Raw genomic sequence first — 22,010 nt, 5'->3', positions numbered from 1 at the left:
ATCATAGAGAATATGGTCTGGTTTCTTTTGTTCAACATATTTGTTTGATTTATCCATGTGGTTGCATGTATCAGTTAATTCTTTTTTATTGTTGTGTACTATTGTACTATGTGATTGATTTACCTCAATTTGCTTCTCTCTTTTCCTTTTGATGGACATTTGAGTTGTCTCTAGCTTTTGGCTTTTATCAGTAAACCTGCTTTGAATATTCTCATACATTCTTTGGTGGACATATGCACTTGTTTCTTTAGAGCATATACCTAGCAATGGACTTTCAGAGTCAGAGGAAAGATATGTGTTTAACTTTAGTATCATGCCAAACAATTTTGCCAAGCATTTGAACCAATTTACACTCTTACCAGCAATGTGAGAGTTCTAGTTTATGCCACATTCTTGCCAACACTTGATATTGTCAGTCCTTTTAATTTTAACCATTCTGGTGACTGTGTAAATGGTTTTCATTTATATTTCTCTAATGAGGAGTAATGCTGACTTTTCATGTGATTATTGACCATTAAGATTTTTTTTTGTGTGTGAAGTGCCTGTTCAAGTCTTTTGTTTATTTTTAAATTGAGTTCTCTGCCTTTTGCTAATTGATTTCTAGGCATTTTTGTATACTGTGGATACAAGTCCTTTGTCAGATACGTGGGTTGCAGATATTTCTAACACTCTTTGGTGACTTGTTCTTTTACTTTCTTATTCTTTTGGTGAATGTTTTTAATTCTATTCTAATTTATCAGTTTTGCTTTTGTTTTTTTTAATTTTGAGATGGAGTCTCACCCTGTCGCCCAGGCTGGAGTGCAGTGGTACGATCCCTGCTCACTGCAACCTCCACCTCCCGGGTTCAAGCAATACTCCTGCCCCAACCTCCCAAGTAGCTGGGATTACAGGCGCGTGCCTCTGCGCCTGACTGATTTTTGTATTTTTAGTAGAGATGGGGGTTTCACCTTGTTGGTCAGGCTGGTCTCGAACTTTTGACCTCGTGATCCACCTGCCTCGGCCTCCCAAAATGCTGGGATTACAGGTATGAGCCACTGTGCCCAGTTTGCTTTTATGGTTATCATTTTTGATAACCTTTTGATGAAATATTTTCCTGCCACAGGTCTCAAAGCTTTATGATTGTTTTTCTTTCACTTAGGTTTAGTCCAGCTGAATTTTTTTTTTTTTTTTTTTGAGACGGAGTCTTGCTCTGTCACCAGGCTGGACTGCAGTGGCACAATCTTGGCCCACTGCAACCTCCACCTCCTTGGTTCAAGCAATTCTTCTGCCTCAGCCTCCTGAGTAGCTGGGACTACAGGCATGTGCCACCATGCCTGGCTAATTTTTGTATTTTTAGTAGAGATGGGGCTTTGCCATGTTGGCCAGGCTGGTCTCAAAGTCCTGACCTCAGGTAGTCCTCCCGCCTTGGCTTCCCAAAGTGTTGGGATTACAGGCGTGAGCCACACGCCCAGCTGAAATTTTTTTGATATAATGTAAAGTGGGGTAAAGATCTTTTTCTTTTTTTTTTTTCAGTTGGAGAACAATTGACCTAGCTCTATTAAGAAAAAAAAAATCCTTTCTTTACAGTCCTAAATGTTTATGCACCTAATAATAGAACTTTAAAATACATGAAGCAAAATCTACAAAGAAATAAACAAATACTTTTGTTCAAAGATTCCTACATCCCACTCTCAAAAATCGATGGAACAGATAGAAAATCAGTGGATTTAGGAGACTTGAACAACACTATCAACCTACTTGACCCAACTGCCATTTACAGTATGCTCTACCCAAAACAGCAGAGTACACATTTCTTTTTAAGTGCATGTAGAACATTTACCAGGGTAAACCATATTGTGTGCCATAAAACAGGTTCTTTCTTTTTTTTTTTTTTTTTTTTTGAGACAGAATCTTGCTCTGTCCTCCAGACTGAAGGTCAGTGGCACAATCTTGGCTCACTACAATCTCCACCTCCTAGGTTGAAGCGATTGTCTTGCCTCAGCCTCCCGAGTAGCTGGGACTACAGGCTCATGCCACCATGCCTGGCTAATTTTTTGTATTTTTAGTAGAGACGGGGTTTCATCATGTTGGTCAGATTGGTCTTGAACTCCTGACCTCAAGCAATCTGCCTGTCTCGGCCTCCCAAAGTGCTGGGATTACAGGTATGAGTCACTGAGCCCAGACCAGTTTCAAATAAAGTATAAAAGATTCCAAATAATACAAAAATGCTCTCTGATTACAATGGAATACAATTGGAAATCAATAATAGATATTATATCTATAGATATAGATATTATATCTGATATTTGATATAATATCAAATATCAGACAGAAAACCGTCTGATATTTGAAAATAACACACTTCTAAGTAACTGATAGTCAAAAAGTCCAAAGAGAAATAAGAATTATTTTACACTGAATAAAAATATTCTGATATTGTGATGAATTGATTTTTAAAAAATATGAAATATTCTTGCATTGTTAGAATGAACCATTCTTGGTTGTGATGTATTTTCCTTTTCATTTCTTTAGATTTAAATTATTAATATTTTCTTTAGGATTTTTGCATTAAGGATTTTGTTCATGAGAGAAATTTTGATCTATATTTTTATTTCTTTTCCAATATACAGTAAGGTTGAAAGAATTTTACCATGAACACTTATTTATCTAATACCTAGATTCTACCATTAAAATTTTAAAAATTTTATGTTTAATTGTGGTAAAATACATATGACATAAAATTATCTTTACCATCTTAAGTGTACACACAGTTCAGTAATGTTAAGTGTATAACACGTTGTTGTGCAACCAATCTCCAGAAGTTTTTTATCTTATAAAATTGTCATAATGTGTCAGAATTTCCTTCTTTTCTAAGGCTGGATAATATTTCATTGTATGGCTGTATACCATATTTTTTTAATCCATTTATTCCTCAGTGGACACTTGGTTTGCCCCCATCTTTTAGGGCCATTGTGAATAATGGTGCTATGAACATAAGTATACAAATATCTCTGTGAGACCCTACTTTCAGTGTTTTCTTTTAGTAGTTTCATCGTTTTAGATCTTAGAGTTAAGTCTTTAGTTCATTTAGATTTGATTTTTGTATATGGTGAAAAATGAGGGGTCTAATTTCATTCTTCTGCATGTGGATCCCGTTTTCCCAGCATCATTTATTGAAGAGACTGTCCTTTCCTCAGTGTATGTTCTTGGCATCTTTATCAAAAATAAGTTCACTGTGGGTCTGTGGACTTGTTTCTGGTTTCTCTATTCTGTTCCATTGGTTGTGCATCTATGGTCATGTCAGTACCATGCTGTTTTGGTTACTGTAGCTCTGTAGTATAATTTAAAGTCAGATAATTATGATTCCTCCAGTTTTGTTCTTTTTGCTTAGATGGCTTTGACTATTCTGTGTCTTTTGTGGTTCCATGTAAATTTTAGGATTATTTTTTCTGTTTCTGTGAAAAATGTCATTGGTATCTTGATAGAGATTATGTTGAATTTGTAGATTGCTTTGGGCAGTATGGACATTTTAACAATATTAATTCTTCCAACTCATGAACATGGAATTTTTTTTCATTTTTTTGTGTCCTCCAATGTTTAATAGCTTTCATTATAGAGATCTTTCACTTCTTTAGATAAGTTTATTCCTAGGTATTTTATTTTACTTTATTTGTAGCTATTGTAAATGAGATTACTTCCTTGATTTTTCTAGATTATTCACTGTTGGCATATAGAAATGCTACTGGGTTTTATATGTTGATTTTGTATCCTGCAACTTTACTGAATGTGTTTATCAGTTCTAATCATTTTTTGGTGGAGTCTTTTGGTTTTTCCAAATACAAGATCATATTATCTGCAATCAAGGATAATTTGACTTCCTTTTTTCAAATTTGTATGCCCTTTCTTTCTTTCTCTTGTCTGATTTCTCCAGCTAGGACTTCTAGTACTAGTGCTTCCATTTAGGGTTCCTGATGATATTTTCTCTTAGCATTTGTCCAAAAACTTATTTTTACCTTTTTAATTTTGAGAAATGTTTAATTCTTTTTTTTTTTTTTTTGAGATGGAGTCTTGCTCTGTTGTCCAGGCTGGAGTGCAGTGGCGTGGTCTCGGCTCACTGCAACCTCTGCCTCCCAGGTTCAAGCGATTCTCCTGCCTCAGCTTCCCGAGTACCTGGGACTACAGGCGTGCGCCACCATGCCCAACTAATTTTTGTTTCTTAAATAGAGATAGGGTTTCATCGTGTTGGCCAGGATGGTTTTGATCTCTTGATCCCGTGATCTGCCTGCCTCAGCCTCCCAAAGTGCTGGGATTACAGGTGTGAGCCACTGCACCTGGCTGAGAAATGTTTAATTATTTAGAAATGTTATAAGACTAGATTAATCGATTAATATTTTCCCACATTTGCTTTCTGTTTGGATTTTTTTTTAGCTGATCTATTTGCGAGTTAAGATATCATGACACTTCCCCCAAATACTTTAGCATGTGTCTCCTAAGTGCCACCTTTTACATGATTATGATACAGTTACCATACTCATTTATGATTGATACATATTATGTCATCTATATTCATATTTCTCAGGTCTTAATAATGTGCTTAATAGCATTTTATATTGTTTTTGATCTGGGATCCAATCAAGAACGATGCATGGCATTTCATTGTAATGTTTTCATCGCTTCTAAGCCTTATTTGGACATTCATGTAAAATATTTTAGAAGAATGTAAATCAGTTGTTTTGTAAAATATTCTTCAATTTGGAGATTTGGCTATTTCATTATGATTAGATGGAAGCTGAACATTTTTGGTAGGAATACTACACAGATGATTTATTCTTCTCAGTGCAACACATCAGAAGGCACATAATGTTAATTTGTAGTAGTTTCTTTTTCTTTTTTTTTTTTTAAAGAAAATTTGCAATTTTAGTTGGTGTTTCCTCATTAGTCCATGAGTAGTTTAATATATTTTGAAAATGTTCTGGTGGTAGAGGCTTTTTGGTTTTTCTTTTTCTTTTCTTTTCTTTTTTTAAGAGTTGGGAGTCTTACTATGTTAGTGAACTGGGATCAAGGGATCCTCCGATTTCAGCCTCCCACATGGCTGGGACTATGTGTGCAGAACCATGCCGTGCTTGATTTTTCATTGTTTTTAATTTCTAGTTTTATTGCTTGGAACTCAGAGAATGTTGTTCGTATTTCTACTTTATAGCATTTTATTCTTTGGGATCTAATAGCACTTTTCATGAATATATACTTCAGAAGACAGTTTATTCTCTATCGTAAAGGTAAAAGTTTGCTAGATGTTTATAAGATAGACCTTATTGATTAAGGTTTTTTTTTTTTTTTGTCAACTTGATCTGTCTTAGAATGAGAATAGTAATAGATGAAGGTCTATTATTCATAGGTTTCTGTGTATTTCTCTTTTCATTTCCCATACTTTTTGCTGTAAGAAGGTAGTTGTGTAATTTGGTACATAAATATTAATAACTTATATTTTCACTGTGTTGCTAGTTACAAAAGCAGTGAAATGTTTGATCTCTATCACACTGACTGACTTTCCCCTTGAATTTTCATTGCCTGATATCAGGCCCATACCTACTGGTATCTTCTTGGTTTCATTTGCTTGGTATACCTTTTCCCATGCCTCTGTTTATTAACTTTTAAGTTACTTTGTTTTATATATTTCCTTTATATACAGTATAGAGTTGGTTTTTGCTTTGTGAGCCAGTTTGAAATTTTAAAAAACGGGTAACTTAATCACATTTATATTTATTGATATGACTTCATATTTGGTCTTAAATGTCTTATTTTGTTATATTTACAGTTTCCTTCTCTATGCTTTCTTTTGTGTGTATCTGTATATATGAATGTGTAAGTGTGTATTTTTTGGTATTTCAGAAGGCTTTTGCATTTTGTTTTATTGATTCACTTTACATTAATACTGTTTATTGTGTTCTTGATCTGCCTTTTCCTTATTTAACCTTCTCTCTCATTTGCCAGCTTTAAGTATCCTTTGACTCCCAATTACTAAGTGAAAATCAGGAAACATTTTTCTTTTCTCTCTTCATCCTCTCATTAAAAATTTTTTCTGCTTTTTAAAAGAAAACATAGCATTTACAAATCATTTATCTTTGTACTCACCCTTATTTTAGTTTTAGTTATATTCCATCTTTTTTTTTTTTTTTTTTTTTGAGATGGAGTCTCGCCCTGTCGACCAGGCGGGAGTGCAATGGTGCGATCTTGGCTCACTGTAACCTCTGCCTCCTGGGTTCAAGCGATTCTTCTGCCTAAGCTTCCCGAGTAGCTGGGATTACAGGTGTGCGCCCCCACGCCCGGCTAATTTTTTTTTGTATCTTTATTAGAAACAGTGTTTCAGCATGTTGGCCAGGCTGGTCTCGAACTCATGACCTTGTGATCCACCCACCTTGGCCTCCCAAAGTGCTGGGATTACAGGCATGAGCCACCGTGCCCGGCCAATTATATTCCATTCTTATGATCAGTCTTTTTGCTGTAGGTTTCTCCATACATTTTGGTTAGAAGAAGCTCATCTAAAGTCCTCAAGAAAGGCTTGTAGGTACAGTAATTCTTGAATGTTTCGATGTTCAAACCCTTTTCTTTAGACTTAACATTTTTTGTTTTTACCATTATGTAGGATATTAATTGTAGGTTTTTCTTCTATTTTGGTATTTTCCTATTTACATTGATACATAATAGATATACTTTCAGGGTACATGTGATAATTTAATACATGAATATAATTTGTAAACATCAAATCAGTATAATTGGGATATCCATAACCTTAAATATTCATCTTTTTTTTAACGCTGGAAACATTAGCCTTAATCCTTGAATACGGCTTGCCTAGATATAAAATGCTTAGTTCACATCTTTTCCCTTGAGTTTGTCTAAAATGTTTCTCTGCTGTTGTTTTGCTTTTTATATTGCCATTGGGAAATCTAATCACCAATCTTTCTTTTCTCTGTAAATGATTTGGTTTTCTTGTCTAGAGAAAATGAGGATTTTTTTTTTCTTTTAAATGTAATGGTTTTACTAGGATGTATCTTGGAATTAACTCGTCAGGGTCAATTTTCACTATACACTTGAGCCTTTTTAACATAAAGATTCAAGTCTTCTTTATTTCAGGATGATTTCTTAGAATTTATGTTTTTTCTTTTTTAGTACTTTGTTTTTTTGGTTTGTTTTCGTTTTTGGAACTTTTTTTTTTTTTTTTAAGATGGAGTCTCGCTCTGTCACCCAGGCTGGTGCAGTGGCGCGATCTGGGCCCACTGCAAGCTCTGCCTCCCAGGTCCACGCCATTCTCCCGCCTCAGCCTCCGGAGTAGTTGGACTACAGGCGCCCGCCACTGCGCCCAGCTGATTTTTTTGTATTTTTAATAGAGACAGGGTTTCACCGTGTTAGCCAGGATGGTCTCGATCTCCTGAACTGGTGATTTGCCCACCTCGGCCTCCCAGAGTGCTGGGATTATAGACGTGAGCCACCGCACCCGGCCTTTGGTGCTTATTTTATACATAAGTTAGAACGTCGTCGTCGTCGTCGTTTTTTTGTTTGTTTGTTTGTTTGTTTTGTTTTGTTTTAGAGACAGGGTCTTGCGGTGTCACCCAGGCTGGGGTGCCATAGCCTGAGCTCACTGCAGCCTCGAACCCCTGGACTCAAGTGACCTTCCTGCCTCAGCGGCATGAGATACCCTGCCTGCCCTGTTAGAACTTCTATGTCTAATATACAAGCACCTTCTCTCTTATCCTTTTACATTCTTTATTTTTATTCTTTTGGCTGTTTTCATACCTTTCTTCAGTATTCTTTATTAAATGTTCAGTAGAATTCTAGTCTTCTGTGGGCACCTTGTAATTTAGTCTTCATTTCTGAGATGATTTTGTTTTCTGCAGAGTATTTCTGGGTTTGCTCACCTCTCATTTCATATCTTCCTATTACTTTTATCCATTCTGCCTTGAGTTTTTGCATTTGTGATTTGATGAGATTTTTAAAAATATCTGCAAATTCTAACTTAAAGATACTTAATTTAAGTTGGGATATTGTGATGTAGTTTTCTTTTGTTTCATTGTTTTAAGGAGCATTTTCATTAGCTAAAATGTCTGATTCTCATTTTCTGTTTTATTTTTATAGCAACTTTACATGGATTTGGTCTGCCTTTTTCTGTTTATTTTGTAACTGTATTTTCCATAATTTTATTTACTTAGATGAGTATTAACAGTTATATGTTAATACACAGAAGCGAGGATTTTGTATAGGGAAGTTTCTTATTTCAAAAGCACTCTCTTCCTTTGGTGTGGTGAAATGCAGGTTTTTTAAATCAATGACACACTTTTGAGATGGGGTCTTGCTCTGTCACCCAGGCTGGGGTGTAATACGTGGCATGATCTTGACTCACTGCAACCTCTGCCTCCTGAGCTCAAGCTATCCTCCCACCTCAACCTCCCAAGTAGCTGGGACCACAGGCTCCTGCCACTATGTCCAGCTAATTTTTTTGTATTATTGGTAAAGATGGGTTTTTGTCATGTTTTCCAGGCTGGTCTTGAACTCCTGAGCTCAAGCGATCTTTCCAGCTTGGCCTCCCAAAGTGCTGGGGTTATGGGTGTGAGCCACCATGCCTGGCCCAAATCAATGACACTCTTATTAGAGGGCAGTGTCAGTATGTTTTCTAAGTTATGATTCACTATTGTTTTTGTAGGATCCTTACTTTCCCTTTCCTGCTTCTTTCTTTACTTTTACTATCAAAGTCTCAGTGGGTGCCTTTCCTTTCAATTTACCCCTTCTGCCTCCAAAAGTGATGCCTTCTTGAAGGTACTTCCTTTATCCTGAACAACTTTAAGGTGGGGTGTGTTGGCTCATGCCTATAATCCCAGAACTTTGGGAGGCCGAGGCGGGAGGATCACTTGAATCCAGGAGTTTGAGACCAGCCTATCAACATAGGGAGACCCCGTCTCTACAAAAAATACAAAAATTAGCTGGGCATGGTGATGTGTGTCTGTAGTCCCAGCTACTCAGAGGATCAGTTGACCCTGGGAGGGCAAGGCTGCAGTGAGCCATTATTGTCCACTGCACTCTAGCCTGGGTAACAGAGCCAGACCCTGTCTCAAAAAATGCACATAAAACTAAAGTCAATTCCTTTTAATTTCTCAGTAGCGTGTGTTTGATATCCCATATCTTAGACCTATTTTTAGTATCTTCATAATCAAGTGGGATTTTTGTCTTTTGTGGATTTTTCTTTGTTCCATCAGCTGTAGGTTATGCAAACCTCTCCTTTTCTTTTTTACTCCCCCCTCCCCCGGCTTTTAAAAGTTTTATTTTGGTGAAGCTCTTACTCTTGCCTGTCTCTCACCACAGGCATAGGCTTTGCAGATGAGTTTCTTGGATTGGGAAATATTTTGAAGTTCATATTATATGTCTCCCAGTTTTTCTGAGGCATGGGTTATGAGTGATTTTATTTGTGTATGCTGTTGATATGTGTAGTTTTTCTGGAGCATGGAGAAATTCAGTTTTAGGCAGCTGTCATTAATTTTGACAGCTCAGAAGTCATATCCTTCATTTTTGAAGAATTTTTTGCTGGATAAAGAATTGCAGATTGGGCCAGGCATGGTGGCTCACACCTGTAATCCCAGCACTTTGGGAGGCCAAGATGGGTGAATCACCTGAGGTCGGGAGTTCGAGACCAGCCTGGTCAATCTAGAGAAACCCCATCTCTACTAAAAATACAAAAATTAGCTGGACATGGTGGCGGGTGCCTGTAATCCCAGCTACTCAGGAGGCTGAGGCAGAAGAATTGCTTGAACCCGGGAGGCGGAGGTTGCAGTGAGCTGAGATTATGCCATTGCACTCTAGCCTGGGCGACAAGAGTGAAACTCTATCTCCAGGATAAAAGCATCTACAGGAGCCAGCTCATCTTTCTAAGGTTCTTCTTTCTTAGCTCCTCTAATTTTTCTTGCCTCAGTTGGTATCCACTGAATTATCCAGCTCTTCTTATATTTTCATATATTTTATATTTTCTATAAGTGGGAGCATTGGTATGTCATAAGATATTCCATCCCATCCTCATGCCTGCTTGCTACCATTTTTGCTTACTTTTAAGAGCTGAGATTTCTTAATGTTTAGTTCTCAACTTTATTCATAAGATCTTGAAGTTTTATGGTACTTTTATTAAAATCTACTATGCCAGAGGGCCCCAGGACCCACCCCAGGTGTGATGGTTTGATAGGAAGATTCACAGGGCTGTAGTATGTTGTTGTATATAGTTGTACTTATTGCTAAGATTTATTACAGCAAAAAGATACAAGGCAAAATCAGCAAATGTAAAAGGTGCATAGAGCCACGTCTGGAGGAAACCAGGCACAAGCTTCCTAGAATCCTCTTTCAGTGGAGTCTCATGAGACGTGCTTAGTCCTCTATCAATGAGTCATGACAACATATGTGAAATGTTATTTACCAGGGAGGCTCATTAGAGACTCTGTGCCCAGGGATTTTACTGGGCCTCTTCATGTAGGCACCCTCTGCCTAGTGTTTGCAGTTCAGACTCCCAGAAGGAAAGCAAGTGTTCATCATGAACTGTATTATTGCATAAATAGTTGGGCACAATGAGCCACTCTTATCAGTTAGGTTCATGGGAACCCTCCTGAACCTCCTGAAATAGATGTTCCCAGAAGCCAGCCAGAGGCCAGTGTTGCCAGCAAGTCTTTTCAAGGATAGCAGTTTAGGCCTTTTAACTCTTTCTTTCTTTCTTTCTTTTTTTTTAGGGTTGATAACTTTTTTTCTGTATACCAATCCAATGAAACATTTATTCAACATAGTAGGAAAAATTGTTGGAGATCTAAAATAGGTCAGCAATGTCATATCTAATATAATCAGTTCATTTTCTTTGTAGTAAAACTCTGAGAAACAGTAGTAAGCAAAATAAAACAAAATTATTTTTCTTTAATATTACTGGAAAAGTATACTCAGTGAAGGAAAATAGCATCTTCCCTATCATAATCTTAAGATTTTATTTTTCTTAAACAGTTTAAATTGAGATAGTAAAAGTGCCAGTATGTTATGGTAAGTAACATTTTCTTCCTTCACTAATTTTTGTTAATGGGCAGAGAAAACGACTGTGTAAAGAAACTGTATATTAATTCCTTTTAGCCTAAGAAAGCTGTCAAGATAAAACCTCACCCACCTATAGCTCCTCGACCTTCTAGTGGTTCCACTGCACCATCTCGCCACCGATTGTTAAGGGTCCTCCCCAACATTGGTCAATCTTGTTTACCTGCTTTTGGGAATGCATATCTGCCCGAAATCTCTAGGAATGGAGTTTCAAGTTTGGCAACTCAACTCCCTGCTGAGAGATCCATGTCTTCTATCACTGGTGAATTTCTTAAGGAAAATAATAGCTGGGAGACTAACACACTGTCTCACTCTAGCAGCAACGTCAAACTACCTCCTCAGATACCCCATTTGGAGTTGGGAAATGACCAGGAGCTTGCTGACTCTGTTCTCCATCTTGGATCATCCCTGCCTAGGCAGACAAAACACTTTTTAGGAAACTTGCCATCTAGTAATGAGGACACTGTCTTACCTTCAGAAGAATGTGTAATCGAAGAATCACTTCTACCTGAAGTGGGCTCACTGGCTTCATTTGCAGATGGAAATGCTGATGAGCAGAGCAGCAGCTTAGAAGATGCATGCAAGGTGAATCCGGAGTTGTTACTCACTAATGCTGACAAAGGGTTGAAAGCTCCAGAGCAGCATCTTAAGCATGCTGCGGGAGTGCTGAGTGGGGAATCAGTAGAGACTTCAGTTCTTAACTACCGGGAATTAAGTCCTCACAAGAATAGACTCTTGTCACCTCTTCGCTGTTCTGCACCAATGTCGCTACATAATTCTCTGGTGAAACCACAGAGACAGTCCCAATGTTTTGAGTTTGGGAAACTACAGCCTTCTTCTCGGTCACTGGATGTTCAAAACATAACTGATTGTTCTTCCTCTAGGACCCCTCGCTTTCAAGGGGTTAAAGTTGATTCACCTGGGAAAAGATCTGATGTTATTTCCAAAGTTGAGGCTCGGGATATCACAGAAATGGCTAACAAGGCTTCCAAAGAACCTGTTGATTGTGTAAATAATATCAGTTTTCTTGCTTCACTGGCCCGGAGCACAAGCAGAGATAGATTACAGAGCACACGTGGGGCAGGCAGGCCTCAGACCTCTGGAATTGGGCTGTCTACAAACCTCCAGCATTTTCAGGAAGAAAACCTTAGGAAAAGTTCTCCCCAGTTAGAACATCCAGAAGTTTTTTTGGTCAGTATTTTCCTTTCAGCATGCTCTAGTAGTTACCCTTGTAGTGATCCAACTTACTTAAAGTTTGGTTTTTGTTTACATAAATAAGGAAGGCTAAAATTATTTTCATAAGTTTATCTGAAAATGTTTCTTTAGTTTGTATAAAATCTTCTTGATGGTTGAATTTTGAATGCTCTTTTAGTCCTGAAATGAGAATAGTAATTTGAACATAAATTAATGTAAACAGTTTATCAGATATGTATGTATGTTTTGAACTCCTCGAACTCCTGGGCTCAAGCAATCCTCCTGCCTTAGCCTCCTGAGTAGCTGGGAATATAGGGACATGCCAATACACCGGTATTTTTAAATACGTATTAAAAATATGTATTTTTAAATGCTAAATCTTTTTAATGTTTTTTTCCATCCCAAGTAAGAACTTTTTATTTGAGTCATCAAATTTTACTCTCTCTCTCCCTTTTTTTTTTTTTTTTTGAGACAGGGTCTCATTCTGTCACCCAGGCTGGAGCACATTGGCATAATCATGGTTCACTGTAGCCTGACCTCCCGGGCTCAAGCAATCCTCCCACCCCAGTCGCTCGAGTCACTGAGACTACAGGCATATGCCACCATGCCTGATTAACTTTTATATTCTTTGTAGAGATGGGGTTTCACCATGTTGCCCAGGCTGCTCTCAAACTCCTGGAACACAGTGGTGCAATCATAGCTCACTGCAGCCGCGATGTCCTAGGCTCAAGCGATCCTCTCACCTCAGCCTCCCAAAGTGCTGGGATTACAGGCATGAGTCACCACACCCAGCAAATTTTACCCTCTTAAAGATAAATAATAAGCATGATATTGCTAGATGTGCAATCAGGTTCTGAGTTAATTTAATTAAACAAAAATTGGATTAAATAATTTAAAATGAAAGTCCAACAGCATGTTAGTGATAAAATACAAGTATTTCATGTTTGTTGATCATTTCTATTCTTCATTGACTCACCTCTATAGATGTTTTGTGTTTTAATTGTAGTCTGCCCATGGTGTTGGAATGAATGGAAATAATGCAGCAACAGGGAAAAGCGTAGGTAAGCTACAGATAATTTTGAAAACAATATAAGGCTGATAATTACATAATTATGCATCCGGTTGAATTTTCAAAGAGAAATGGGAAGAACCTTCTCTGTGGCATGTAAAGAGTAAATTCTCTCCCTAAATGTTTTTTCCAATTAAGAAAATAATTATGAGAACGGACTGTAGGACACACATAAAGAGCAAAACAAAAATTGAAATGGAAATGTCTTGTCTTGGAAGAGGTGTTATCTATGTCAAAAAACCCACAAGATTATTGAAGAATGAACATGTCGTTCCCAACCACCTTAGTTACTGGCCACTCTAGAGCCATGTGGGTTTTGAAGGAATTACCCTAGAAAGATGTCTTTCGACATCATGGCCAAACATTAGAGGTGGTGGTAAGAATCTCTTTTTGATGATCTGGTCATTTCTGGATAAAAGAAAGGGACCGTCTCTAGGGCCATCCCTTTCCATGGCATACTAGTAGAAGTGACTATAACATTAGCACTTCTTTCTGCCAATATAGAAAAACATTAAAGATGCACTGGCTAGTCCTTATTTTCAAGCAGGAAGGAAGCCATCTTTTTAAATGTTTTAATACCCAGACCAGGGATGGGAAACTCGTTACCAAAGATGTGCCACCTTTGTAGCCCCAAGGGTTTAAAAAATATTTGTTATGGTTGTCATGTGAGTTTTATGTTTTTATTGAAGACATTTAGGGTTTGTTTTTCATTCCTATGTAAGGCCCAAGATTATAAAGTCATAATCTATTTGCATATTTTTTCAATTCTTTTGTACTGTGGTAAAATAAACATAACATAAATTTTACTGTCATAACCATTTTTAAGTATAAAGTTCAGTGACTTTCACATTGTTGGGGATCCATCACCATCTTTCTCCAGAACACTTTTCAAACTGAAACACTTTTCCCCCTCCCACCACCTTGGCAACCACCATTTCATTTCCTAATTCAATGATTTTTTAGGTACTCTAAGTACCTCATGTAAGTGGAATCATACAGTATTTGTCTTTTTATGACTGGCTTATTTCACTTATCAGAATGTCCTCAAGATTTACCCATGTAGTAGTACATATCAAATTTTTTTCTTTTGGGGGCTGATACTCTATTGTACGTGTGTGTGTACACACACACACAATATACACATACACACAGAGCACATTTTGCTTATCCATTCATCTGTTAATCAACAGTTGTATTGCTTCCGTGTTTTAGCTATTGTGAATAATGGTGCTGTGAACACTACTTTCAATTATTTAGAATATATACCCAGAATGAAATTGCGGTATCAGAAGGTATTTCTATTTTTAATTTTTTGAGGAACCATCATAGTGTTTTCCACAGTTGCTGTACCATGTTTCATTCCATCAACAATGCAAAAGGATTCCAATTTCTCCACATCCTTGGCAACATTTGTTATTTTCCTATTTTCTTTTGCTAGTAGCCATCCTAATGGGTGTGAGGTGATGTCACTGTGGTTTTGATTTGCATATCTGTGATGATTAGTGTTACTGATTATCGATTCCCTAATTAGTGAAGTTGATTTCCTAATGGGTAGTTTCATGTGCTTATTGGTCGTTTCTAGATCTTCTTTGGAGAAATGTCTTTTCATGTTTTCCTCCCTCCAACCCAAACTGTATCCAGCTTTATTAAAGATACTTTCCTTAAACAATCATGGTATTTCAGGCAGGACATGGACAGACAGTCATTAACAGTATACAACAACTTTCAAACTCCCTTCTTCAGTGGAATACCAAAAATCAGAAAGCCATTATAAAACCCAATGAAATATCTGATGTTCTGAACAGGGGAAGTTTAGAGTGAGGGTTGACATTTCACATTTAGCATGTTGTTTAACAACTTTTCACAAGCCGACCCTGACTTTCAGGAAGTGCAATAAAAATGGCAGAATTTATCTGAAGATCCACAATCTAGAAATGGAACCACTGCTTTTTTGACAGGTGCCATCTCAGTGGCATCACTGGAAAGTCCAGAATGCCTGACACATTAGGAAATCCAATGTCTGACACATTAGGAAATCCAGTTTGTTTATTTTCTCCTTTTGTTACCTGTGCCTTTGGTGTCATATCCAAGAAATCACCACCAAATCCAGTATCATGAAGGTTTTCCCCTATCTTTTCTTCTAGAAGTTTTATAGTTTTAGGTCTTATGTTTAGGACTTCGATCCATTTTGAGTTAATTGTTATGTAGAGTGTAAGGTAAGGGTTCCACTTCATTCTTTTGCATGTGAACATCCCATTTTCTTGCTAACTTTTGTTGAAACACTGTCCTTCTTCATTGAATGGTCTTGGCACCCGTATTGAAAGTCATTTGATCATGTATATGAGGATTTGTTTCTGGACTCTCTACTCATTGGTCTATGTGTCTGTTTTATGCCAGTGTCACATTGTTTTCATTACTGTAATTTATTGACTTTTAATGTTATAGTTGTTGTTTTTCCTTGACACATAACTCTGTCCTGCCCTAACACACGGCTAATCTTCTTGGAAATTTGCATTACAGCCATCCCTACTCACTCAGCTCTAGTTCAGTCTTCAGTGCTGGCTCACGTCTCACTTGCTACTCTTCTGAAACTGCTATTGCTGTGGTCACTGACGATCTCCATAATTTCAAATCCATTGGATGCCTCCTTATCTTTATCTTACTTGATTTTTGTGTCCTTCATTCTTGAAATAGTTTTCTTTTTTTTTTTTTTTAATTCTAGGCTATCACATTGTTATAAATTCTTTCGTGTTAATCTTTTTTTAACCTCAGTTTTCTTCTGTCCTTTTTTTTTTTTTTTAACCAGCCCTCTGCTTGTCATCAGATACATGCTCTTTTTGTTTGATTTCATTTAGGTTTGAAGTATCAGCTGCTAGCTGCAGTAGAGCTGTGTAACTTGCTTCCATTTTCTCTCACCATAATAACTATCATTCTGAATTATCTAGAAGAGTCTGTATATATTTTGATGCAAGTTTCATTTAATTGACCTCCTAGATTCCTCCATTGGTCCTCTGTTCTTTTCACTATAAGGTTTTTCTTGGAAACTGTATCAATTATTGTAGTTTTAGCCATTGATTTTAGGCAGATGACTACCAACCTTGTGTCTGAAACACTAATTTACTACTTTTTGCTGCCTTTCTGTTGGGTCAGTTTTTGTAGATTCTGTTAGATGTTAGATCAAATATGAGACTAGGAAATGGCAAACAAGTGAATTACCTCAAGTACCTTTCATCTTCTTCTGAAAAGCAACTCTTCCCATCAATATGATTTTATGGATTTTTTTTCTTTATTCATCTGTTCAGTACACATTTGAGAGAAGGCGTCAGAGAGGAGTTGATAATTGATGATGTCTTACAGGACAAGTCAAACGCTACGGGGTTGACAGGCAGAGTTTATTTTAGAAGAGATTGCAGATGTAGAAGGACTTGGTACATCCTTCAGGGTGGGTTTGACATGGTAAATTACGGTGTCTCTGGATAGTTAGAAAGGCATTATATTGGACATAATAATACCTTAAATGCCAGTCCAAGGAATTTATATTTTTCCTGTTTATAGTGGGGAATCAATATGTTTAATGATGGTTCCTAGCACACAGTAGTTGACTAATAGTTTTCTCTGAATGGTAGAAGGATGTATGGAAGCTGCTCTCATAGAATACTTATATTTTTGTGCTGCCTCATTACTGTCACTAATGTATTCTCTGTCTCTACACATTCACAAGAGTTGTTTTTTTTTTTTGGCAGAGTCTCGCTCTGTTGCCTGGTTAGGCTGAAGTGCAGTGGCACGATCTCGGCTCGCTGCAACCTCTTCCTCACGGGTTGAAGCGATTCTTCTGCCTCAGCCTCCTGAGTAGCTGGGACTACAGACACGTGCTACCATGCCCAGCTAACTTTTGTATTTTTAGTAGAGACGGGGTTTTACCATGTTGGCCTGACTGGTCTCGAACTCCTGACCTCAGGTGATTTGCCAACCTTGGCCTCCCAAAGTGCTAGGATTACAGGTGTGAGCCACCATGCCTGGCCTCACAAGAGTTCTTGAATGAAAAAAAGTGTGGAGAATACTGAGTTAAGTATCCCCTAAGAAAAGAAAAATAATGAAAGTGTGACTACAGTGAATTAAATTATTATCAAAAAAAAGAAAGTGTGACTACAGTGAATTAAATTATTATCAGAGATTCTTCACCATTGTTTAAGGAAGAATATCCCAAGCCTGAATTTTAAAGATAGTTTCGAGTAGATAAACTTCCATTGGGCATCATGTAATATATGCCCTTCTTTGGTGTTCTGTGCAAGTGCAAGTAAATATCTTTTAAAAAATATTTTAAATAATGGAATTACACCATCACCTTTGTGAGATGTTCTTGGTATCTCTAAGTGCACTTGAGAAAGAAAATGTTTATTAACTGAGTTGGTACCCAGGCACTATTAGGAGTCACTCCAGTTGTTTCAAATTTTGTTTCTAGTTTTGGCAAGATCTGGGAATGTATTTTAGACTGGTAATAAAGAAGATTTAATTTTGCTGGGCTTGTGTAAATTACCTAATCTCTGTTGTGACAAAAGACATAGAACCAATTAATTGTAAATCCAATTTTTTGAAGCCTTTAAGAAATTTCAGACTTTTAGCTGCCAAATAAATACCAAGCTTAGGCCTCCCAAACCTTTTTCAGGAGTGGAGAAAAGGTCCCAGCACTATTGACACTACCAGTTGTTCCTCACTCCTTCCACTTGTTCTTGCATTTTTCTTTGCCTCTTGCTTCTTAGCCTTTGAGTGACACCAAGCACATGTGTACTTATACTGTTACTTTATCAACTATGGGCAGGAACTTTGAGTCTCTCTGCTTATGACTGGGGTTTGTTGGCATTTTGATCAGTTCTAAAAGACATTTCACTTAGTAATTAAAGAAATTGATTTGGCCTGGCACGGTGGCTCACACCTGTAATCCCAGCACTTTGGGAGGCCGAGATTGTCGGATCATGAGGTCAGGAGTTCAAGAGCAGAACAGACAGACCAAGATGGTAAAACCCCATCTCTACTAAAAATACAAAAAAATTAGCTGGGCATGGCGGCGCATGCCTGTAGTCCCAGCTACTCGGGAGGCTGAGGCAGAAGAATCACTTGAACCTGGGAGGCGGAGCTTGCAGTGAGCCGAGATCGTGCCACTGCACTCCAGCCTGGGCAACAGAGCGAAACTGTCCCAAAAAAAAAAACAAAAAACAAACCAGATTTAATTCTTTCTTATGTAATAACAGATGCACTCTTATTTTTAAGGTAAAAACTCAAAGTTGATACAGTAGTACAGAATTCAGTAAATATTTTTGGAAAACTAGTAGTACTGTGAAATTGATCTGTGTACTGTGTTAGTATTATTAATATGACATTTTATGTAATTATAACATGCTTAAAACTTTCAGAGTGCTTTTTACATATGTGGACTGAACTGACCTTAAAGTGCTTATTAATCTAGAGAGAAAAATACATGTTCTATTATGTTAAAAATAAACATATTGAAGTTTTGAAAGAATAAATGACTTGCTCGTGGTTTGATGAACTTACTGTCTGTGGTGTAATAGGACTAAAAGGCATGTTTCATGATACTCTGGTACTCCTTTTTGGTGTGAACAAACAGAATATTTGTATTGCAATCATGTTCTCAGAGGTTTCATCAAATATGATTTTGAAGCAGACATTTTTCTTTATTCTCTGTCAAAATTTGGTATACTTTATATAAACTGATTACCATTAGAAATAATCAGAAAAGTGGTGTGTATAAGAAGTTCTAAAAATATAAATGCTAATCAGTGGAAACCTACCACATCTTAAAAAAAATAGTTCCACTGCAACTTGACCTGTAGATTTTATAAATAATTTTAGATATAAAAATAGCACAAATTAATTTTTATGGCATAGATATTTACTTTGATAGGACTATGTTTTGTGTTTTGCTTAATAGTTTCATGTTTAGGATTTTATGCCTGTGTTAATCAAGGTGTCCTTTCTCTAAACAGGAGAATGTACTACTCATCACCTCCCACCTGTGAAAGCCCCTCTTCAGGCAAAGAAGAAAAAAACAAATCATTGTTTTCTTTGTGGAAAGAAAACAGGACTGGCTAGTAGCTACGAATGCAGGCAGGTTGGCCAGCTGGAGAAGCTGAGATGCTTTCTCTGTGATAACCCAGCTTGGGGATTAGGCAAAATAAAATATTTAAATTGCTTATTTATAATATCATTAAGATGATGTTCAAATAGCTATATTCAGTTGAACTTCTAATTGGCTGAAGTAAAGAACAAGTAGATAGCTCGTGAGTTTCCAAAAGATAAAAACAGATCCTTCCTTGTCCTTTAAGTTAGGAGATTTAAACTAATCTGAGAGTGTACCTTTTTTGTCTTATGATGAACCTGCTTGGATTTTGTTTGAACAGCACCTTGAAAGAACCCCTCCCTGAATATTCTATTAAAAATTAACAAAAAAAGTAAAAGTTAATATAAAATAGATGAATAATATATTTCCAAAAATTATGAAATTTTTGTTACCGTAATTATTTATTTCATTAGTATTGATGGATATCCTCCAAGGATGATATGTCATCTTGGATGTCAGCCCTTAGATTGAGGCTAGGCTTGAAAATAACTGCTGCTGCGGCCTGTTTTTTTTTTTTTTTTCAGTACTGCGATCATAGCTCACTGGAGCCTTGATGTCTTGGGCTCAAGCGATCCCCCTGCCTCAGCCTCCCTAATAGCTAGGACTATAGGCATGTGCCATCATGCCTGGTTAATTTTTTAAATGTTTTGTAGAGACAGATCTCACTATATTGCCTAGGCTGGTCTCAAACTCCTGGCCTCAACTGATCTTCTCACCTTGGCCTCCCAAAGTGCTGGAATTTCAGGTGTGAGCCGCCACCACACTCAGCCCAATCCCTGCTTTTTAGAGTGTATTCTGTTCAAATGAAAACAACTTATCTTGCTACTAGAGATATTTTTTTAAAAAATTCTTTCATGGCATAGTTAGATTTTACTATTTTAATTTTATCATGAGACTGAATTTCTCAGAAATTCAGAATTCTTTGAGGTTTACTAGGTATAAGAGAAATGATGGGCATATTTATCGGCTTTTTGCAGTTTTACTACTGATAGAGTTCTACACCCTGTTTCATTTTTTTTTCTTCTTCTTCTTCTTTTTGAGACTGAGTCTTGCTCTGTCACCAGGCTGGAGTGCAGTGGCATGATCTTGGCTCACTGCAACCTCCACCTCCTAGGTTCAAGCAATTCTCTTGCCTCAGCCTCCCAAGTAGCTGGACTACAGGTACATGCCAGCACGCCCAGCTAATTTTTGTATTTTTAGTAGAGATGGGTTTTCACCATGTTGGTCAGGATGGCCTCGAGATCCACCCGCCTCGGCTTTCCAAAGTGCTGGGATTACAGGCATGAGCCACCGCACCTGGCCTACCCTGTTTCATTCTATGATGACTTCTTTATCATAAATTGTCATATTCATAGACAATTAACTTGTTCTTTTTAGGGGGTATTTATGTTTGTTTACGAATGAAAGGGACATGTCAGCAGTGAAATTGCTAAAAAGAACCAAAGGGCCCCTGTTGGACTACCTGAAGTCAAGCTCTTCTCTCCCAGAGAGATGAGCCTTTCATAGAAATACAACTATTCACGTAAACTTTTTTTGTGCTTTAGATGTGGAAACAACTTCTGTGCATCTCATCGTTATGCAGAAACTCATGGCTGTACCTATGATTACAAGAGTGCAGGGAGGAGATACTTGCACGAGGCAAATCCTGTGGTTAATGCACCAAAACTTCCAAAAATCTAACTCTTCCTCTACATCTTACTGTTCTGCCTGGGAATCGTATTATAATGACAGAAGAAATACTGTTTAGACTATTATTTTTGTTCGACTCTAAAAGATTTGCCAAATAACAAAAGCATACAATGCATACTGTTGGAGAACAAGAATGCTACTGTATTTTACATCTTTATTTCTTGGTGAAACAAAAGTTTTAAAAGTAGTTTTAAAAACTTTACAGTGGAATGATTTAGCTTTGTTATTGCATGTCTTGTGTTAAGTGTTTTATATATGATATTGCAGTTTTACTAGACAAATCTTCAAAAGATGCACTTTAGGAAACGAAATATTTCCTAAATAACCAGCCTTCCACATTGTACAGAATGAGCAGTCATGTAATGAATGGCTCTACTCAAATTGACCATATGGTTTTTTTCTTTTTCTTTCTTTTCTTCTTCTTCTTCTTCTTTTTTTTTTCAGAGGTGGGATGGGTGGAGATTTTAAAAAATTCCCATACGTGAAAGTTTACTGGGTTTTTAAGCAAGTTCCTTTTTACTTCAAGCTACTTTTTTAAAAAAGAACATTTTTCCAGTGTGATTTTTAACAGATATATATTTCTTCCACATTCAGATTAGCATTCAGACATGTATCCATTCTAGAAAACACATAACGTTCATGATAGTGTATATTTTACTACTTTTTGAATGTTAATTTTAAAATAGAAGATGTCCCACTTGCCATTAAATATAGAAGCCAACTTTTTACCTTTTGAAAAACGGCTACATTTAAAACAAAATCTCACAGCTTGATTTTTCTTATTTGTTGAGAGCTATTACCAGGAGAAATTCAAATAAATATTCAATTTCATTATGA

The 22,010-nt window shown here is 37.0% G+C and overlaps 1 protein-coding gene across 4 annotated transcripts in view; it reads left to right on the top strand.

The window, feature by feature from the left end:
* Nucleotides 1–22,010, top strand: part of ZFAND4 (zinc finger AN1-type containing 4) — a 56,533-nt gene extending 34,523 nt beyond the window's left edge. For all 4 annotated transcript variants that reach the window (XM_025397887.1, XM_025397884.1, XM_025397885.1 and 1 more), the window contains 4 exons: nt 11,122–12,273; nt 13,283–13,337; nt 19,351–19,471; nt 21,029–22,010. In XM_025397887.1, the coding sequence (XP_025253672.1) occupies nt 11,122–12,273; nt 13,283–13,337; nt 19,351–19,471; nt 21,029–21,164 (1,464 nt within the window). In that variant the 3' untranslated portion in view covers nt 21,165–22,010. The remainder of the gene's footprint in view (nt 1–11,121; nt 12,274–13,282; nt 13,338–19,350; nt 19,472–21,028) is intronic.

The sequence above is a fragment of the Theropithecus gelada genome, chromosome 9 (genome assembly GCF_003255815.1).
Source record: "Theropithecus gelada isolate Dixy chromosome 9, Tgel_1.0, whole genome shotgun sequence".
Lineage (NCBI taxonomy): Eukaryota > Metazoa > Chordata > Mammalia > Primates > Cercopithecidae > Theropithecus > Theropithecus gelada.
Note: the sequence above shows the minus strand (reverse complement) of the source record. Positions and strands in the feature narration are given on the sequence as shown.